Source organism: Galeopterus variegatus, unplaced genomic scaffold (genome assembly GCF_000696425.1).
Source record: "Galeopterus variegatus unplaced genomic scaffold, G_variegatus-3.0.2 Scaffold1148, whole genome shotgun sequence".
Lineage (NCBI taxonomy): Eukaryota > Metazoa > Chordata > Mammalia > Dermoptera > Cynocephalidae > Galeopterus > Galeopterus variegatus.
The window spans coordinates 93,974-100,127 of NW_007727259.1; the positions used below are offsets into that span (position 1 = coordinate 93,974).

At 44.2% G+C, this 6,154-nt stretch overlaps 1 protein-coding gene across 1 annotated transcript; it reads right to left on the minus strand.

Moving 5' to 3' along the window:
* Positions 1 to 397: 397 nt before the first annotated feature.
* On the minus strand, positions 398 to 3,502 carry OAZ3 (ornithine decarboxylase antizyme 3; the record flags this gene model as incomplete). Its single annotated transcript, XM_008575143.1, is given in 6 exon segments — positions 398 to 655; positions 1,322 to 1,407; positions 1,869 to 2,044; positions 2,917 to 2,991; positions 2,993 to 3,053; positions 3,342 to 3,502. Coding segments are annotated over 6 exon segments (702 nt in total), but the record flags the coding sequence as incomplete, so codon positions are not given.
* Positions 3,503 to 6,154: the final 2,652 nt, after the last annotated feature.

Consider the following 6,154-nt stretch of genomic DNA (forward strand, 5'->3'; position numbering starts at 1 on the left):
TTATTTTGTCAAGATCCTTCCCTTGAGCCAAAGTCAAGGGATCCATACATCTCTGGTTTTCTCCACATCCAGAGAGAAGGAATTAGCACTTGTCTACAATTTGAACTGAAATATATGGATGAAAACATCCTAACAAGCCTCAGTGTTTCTGAACTCCCTTGTTGGTTGGGCCTTGGCCTTGGCAAGTGCTCAGTAAATGGTTAGAATAAACGAGATAATGATTTGGGGGCATGGGGAAGAGCAAAGGGAATCTAAAATCCTTAGGTCCCTTCCCATGAGTTCAGATGCCTCTGATCTTTTCAGTCATTAAGAGTTTATCCTACAGTGAATTCATCTCTGTAAGGTTCATGTTCCATTCCAGCCAACCCTACTTGCCCCCCAAGAAACAAACACTAGATGATTGCACTACCCTTTATTCTTAGGATGGAGAAAGGTGTCCTGAATCACATCCTGGGTCCTTGGGGCCCATGTGTCAAGGCCTGCAGCCCTTTACAGAGTTGGAATGAGTCTATTCAGGGAGGCTCATTGGGCAGGTGGCCAAGGTCCCTTTCAAGGGGGTATACCATAAAGATGACATTGTCCCAGGGAGGGAGGGCAGGGTGATCTGGCCTGACCACCTCAAAGCCCATGTAGCTGAAGGCCCGCAGCAGGGCACCTGTGAAAGGACAGAACAAATGATTAGAACACTAAAGCTCAATCTATTCCTCTAGAGATCTTGTTTCTTCCATGAGGGAGTGGCCTCTGGGAAGCACTGTAGTGCAGGTGTTAGGATGTGCTTTGGAGTCAGATGGACCTGGGCTCCCACCCTGGCTTTAATACTCAACTTGTAGTGTTCCAAGTTAACCCTTCTGAACTTCAGTTCTCTCATTTGTGAATGGGAGTCATGGAACCTGCCTCAGGGAACTTAGGACTAAGTGAGATGTTTATGAAGTGCTTAACACAATGATAGCATAGTAAAATCTGAAGTGGTATCTTATCCTCCTGGCCTTATTTTGCCTGAACTTTTCACGCTGCAGGTGCTCAGTATATATGAGATCTTTTCTGTTTTGCTGATCACATCCCTTGAATGGATTCTGTGTAATTTCATTCTTTCAGCCTGGCTTCTGACACCACCTGCAGGGGCTTCCTGATAGTCCGGTTTTTACAGCTGAACAAAATGCTAGGTGCCTTAATTTCCATTGTGGTGGGAGGGAAGAAAAGAATCCCTGAAATGCCTGAGGGTGCCATTTTTAAAGAGTAGGTGGAAGAGGGTCTCCTACAAAGGAAAAGGGGCTGTCAGCTGCCTCAGCATGAAGAACAAGGAAGGACAGCAGATCCCTACCTCTATCATTCCGATCATTTTGGAAGTTTACAAACACGGAGTCTACATTGGTCTTCTCCTCCACATACTCCAGTGTTGCAGTCAAACTAGGAACCAGAGAGAAAAACACAGTTAGCAAAATGTTCTGCCAATTCCGAATCCTGAAAGACACCTACTTGGAGCAGAAGTCTTTATTGGTCAGTTTTTGCTCTCTACCCTCCCAAGCCAGGAAATGAGAGTTGCTAAACCAGTTTTGGTAGATTTTTCTCTGAATCCAAGGGATTGTATACTACAGGATTAAGGCCCAAGCCACAGAAGGGGTCTAGGTAGAAAGGAGTACTCTATTAAGATGAACCCCAGAAAACTGTTTCTGGGTCCTCCCTTCTGTGTTTTGAATCCAGCAACTTTCCATTGACTTATTCCTTGAACCCCAGATCCTGGTTCAGCTCACAGGTTTGTCTGCATGCCAGCTGAATGGTTTGAATCAGCCCCATTTACTGATTATGACATGATAAAGGATGGAATCCCTGCCTCTTCCCTCCCCAACTGTCCCATCAGGCTTGGTCACCTTTCCCGGTTGCCTTGATCCAGGGCACGATATGGGATATCCAAGAACAGTCGATGGTCACAGAGAAGGCCGTGCCAATGGGCAGAGGTCTGGGGGCTGAGGTGGAAGTGAAAGTCTAATTGTACTGGGTTCTGGTGGAACAGGGAGTCAGTTGCCAGCACCGTCAGATTCCCAGCCTGAAAAAGGAACATACAGTAATATAGTCTGTTTCTGTGCTCATCTAGTCTTCAAATCAGATCTCAGGCAAATTTGAGTACATCTGAAGAAGCAAGGAGTGGGCTGATGGGGGAAACCTGGGAGAATTGGAGCCAAGCCCTTAGAGATGCAACATTATTCCGTAGTCCTAGGAACTAATTGCCATCTCTGTTATGGAGTTCTTGATACTAAACAATCTGTAGTCTGGAGCTGAGGCAGTATTACTTGCTGCCTGCCTGCTAACCTCCCCCCCGATGGGTATGCTAACCGTTCAGAAACTTACAAATGTTTATATCTGAGAGCTTGTTCTGTTTGGTGGCTGGCAGGTAAGGCTCTCTGAACCCTTGATCTTGGTTTAAAACCATGCTCCAACAAACTGAGCTAACTGGCCAGCCCTTGAGAGCTTATTGTTTAAAGTTTTCTTTCTCACTAATAATACTCGTCCACTTTTTTAATCATATGGATTGCCTCTAAATTTGCCCATTTCTTTTTAAAATGCAGAGGTCACAACCAAGCATATCAATATGATACTCGTACAAGGGCAAGTGCAGGAGTCCTGGATTGTAGACCCAGCTAAGCATCTAAACACCTTTCTGTCCTAGAAGTCCTTATACAGTCTGCTTTACCTTTATTCCCACTTTCTCTTTTCCCATCCTGCTTTTCACTACCAGTAGGACATTAAGATCTCTTGGCCAGAATCCTTGTCTATAAAGTAGTTTTTACACATGAGCTCTAAGGTCCCATCTACCTCTAACTTTCTGATTCATCTTCTAACTAGCTAACGTTTCTCCACTGCAAGGTATTACAGCAAGCAAGGAGCTGCCCTGTCAGAACCAGCTCATGGTTCACTTACCGAATACAGTTCTTTAAGCTGGTCTTGGTTGCCCTCTTTGGTGTTTCTGCCCACCTGGAGGCCTGCTAGGGACTCAGGAGCACTGGATACAGGAACGGGGCCGGAGTGTCAAGTCCTCCTGTTCCTTATAAGTAATGCTGGTTGGGAAAGAGAGACCCATAATAGTTTATCTCAGAATCTGAGAAAGGGAGACATTCATAACTTCCAGGTACACAGGACCAGGTTCTGGCACTACCTTCTGTATTTTCTGTGGACCAGCCTATTTCCATTTTCCCAGGCCAACTAGATGGAAAAATTCTTAAGTTCCATGTCAGCCTTCCACCCTATTTTGCTATTATCATTTCTTGCCACTTGAGAAGTTCTTTCAAATTGTTTATTTTTCCTTACAGTGTCTATAAACCACAAATAGAGATGAAAACAAGTACCTTTTATAACAACAAGGCAGCATCTTCTCCCGGAGGGTGATCCGGTATTTGTAACAGTAAAGGTAATAGGCGTATGGTGACCAGATCGGGTAGAGGTAGTTCCGTGTTTTTCCCCTCTTGATATAAGAAAGGGAGTAGGTAGAGGGGCGACCCCTGTTACAAGGCAGTTTTTCAGTTCAGTGCCTCCCTGCGGCAAAGTGAGGTTCAGGGATGGGTGGCAGGGGTTCAGGCAACCTGGTGCCATTGTGACCTGGCAGCACTATGACATGGACAAGGGGTCAGTCTTTACGTCACTTCAGGACCCCACCTGCTCCCCTGCCTTGCCTTACCCCCTTAACCAAGGTTCACACTCAGCTTGTATGCACTTTACAGCTGTACCAGTGATTAAAATACAATACTTTAACACTTCTGTACTGGTTAGCAAGTAGCCCTGCCTAAGTGCTTATGCCCACCACCCGGGCCCCTCCTTTGGGACACTCCCCTTCTCCTAAAATTCAGCAACTAGAGAATTGGTGTTTGACACTGCAGGAAGTTTCTAAGGCCCTGATCTAGTGTTGACCTGTAGCTGGTTCTCAGCTCCTCCCAGTTCAATGTTCTTATCATCCATGCCTTTGCTAACCCAAGGGTGCCACAGATGGTTGAACTTTCTCATTGCCTCTGAACTTTCTCGTTGCCTCATAGGGTGGGAATTGCTGACTAAACACCTCCAGGGCCCATACAGCTGATGGAAGTTAGTGGAGCTGCAGGGTGGGTCTATAGCAAAATAGAAAATGTCTAAAAGAAGCCACACAGCTCAGCTCCACTTAGTTGCTATGCAGGAGTGGAGACTTGGTGGTGCGAGCAAAAACCAGAAAGATGGAGTTTTCTGTTAAATTTCTTCAATTTCTAAAAAATGTTGGCTACTAACTCAAAAAAACTGATTATTAAAAAAAGTCAACATTGTGGGGGCCAGCCGGTTAGCTTGGTTAGAGTGTGATGTTATAACCTTGGTCAAGGGTTCAGACACCCATACTGGCCAGTGCCAAAAAATAAATAAATAAAATAAACATTGTGAGCAAAATTTGGTTCTGGGGCCACCAGTTTGAGACCTCTGCATATTTATTTATTTATCCACTCAACAGATGATGACTGAGGGCCTACCATGAGCCAGGTATCATTCTAGGTGCTTGGTATACATCAGTGACAATGTACATTCTTGCCCTGTGGAAATTTTCTTCTAAAAGTGAGACAACAAACCTAGAAAATAAACATAAGTAACTTATTTAATATGTTAGAAGATAATGCTATGGGGGGAAATAGAGCAGGATAAAGGAGAATCAAGAGTGTGAACGGGATGGGGCAGGGTTGCGGTAACAAATAGGGCGATCCAAGTGGGCCTCACATTTAATCAAATATAACATTTAATCAAATATTTGGAAGAGGTGAATTTGTTAACCAAGCCAGCAACTGGGGATAAGAGCATTTCATGCACAAGCAACAGCCGGTGCAAAAGCCCTGAGGAGGAGATGTGCCTGGTGTTTTCAAGAAATAGCAAGGAGGCTACTGTGGGTGGAGCAGTGTGAAGAGAGCTAATGGTGCCAGATTATATAGGGTCTTGTGGACCATTGTGTGGCCTTTTTCTTTTACTCTGAATAAAGGGGAAGTCATTGCAGCATTTTGGGTGTAAGAATGGTATGATCTGACTTATGCTTTTAAGAAGATCATTCTAACTGGTATGTTATAAATAAGCTGTAGAGAATAAAGGGAGATCTGTTAGGAGACTATTGCATTAACCCAGCAGAAAGTGTATTATTCCAGGGGGGAACATTGGAGGTGGTAGCAATGGTTGAATTCTGAAAATACAGGTGCTCTTCAACTTACAATGGGGTTACATCCAATAAACCCATTGTAAACTGAAAATATCAAGTCGAAAATGCACTTAAAATACCTAACCTACCAAACATCATAGCTTAGACTAGCCTACCTTAAATGTGCTCAGAAAACTTACATTAGCCTGCAGTTGGCAAAATTATCTAACAAAAAGCCTATTTTATAGTAAAGTGTGGGAAATTTCATGTAACTCAGTGATGTGCTACTGAATATGTATCACTTTTGCACCATGGTAAAGCTGAAAAATGTTAAGTCGAGCCATCATAAGTCAGGGACTGTCTGTGGTTCACAGGTAGAACCCACAGGATTTCCTGATGGAGTATGAAAGAAAGGAGTTGAGTCCAAGAACTGGAAAGAATGGAGTTTCCATCAGTTGAGACAGGAAAGGCTGCAGGTGGGGCAATTGTGGGGGAGGGAGGCAGGTATCAGTTTAGTTTGGACATACTAACTTTGAGATGTCCGTTAGACATATGAGGGGAAGATGACAAACAAGCAGTTGGTGTTGCGAGGCGCTCACACAGAGGAATCCAAGACCAACGTTGGTTTTATAGCTCTTTTAATAGTTGTCAGCTCTTTTTGGTGTTACAGCGCTTCATTGCTTGCATTAGGCTCATGTCTCCCCAAACAAAGGAAAGAGGTAGTCTTTATAGTAAAAATTCCCACCCTAACTTTTCACCCAAGTTCCCATTCAGGTCCTTTTATGTAAGTGAGGGATGTAGCCCCGCTAATTCGTATTGGCTGATTATGGGACACAGTCCATTTGTCAGGGAGCCTAATTTGCATGGGTGCAGGAAGCAAGCTGGGTTGCAGAAGCTAAAGTTCGTAATGAAGACAGCCAAGCACAAAATTTCTAAAACAGTTTCTCCAACGGAAGGGGGCAGGTTTAACAATCAGAAAATGCTCAGGGTTCCCCACTACATTGGATATTCAAGCCTGGAGTATAG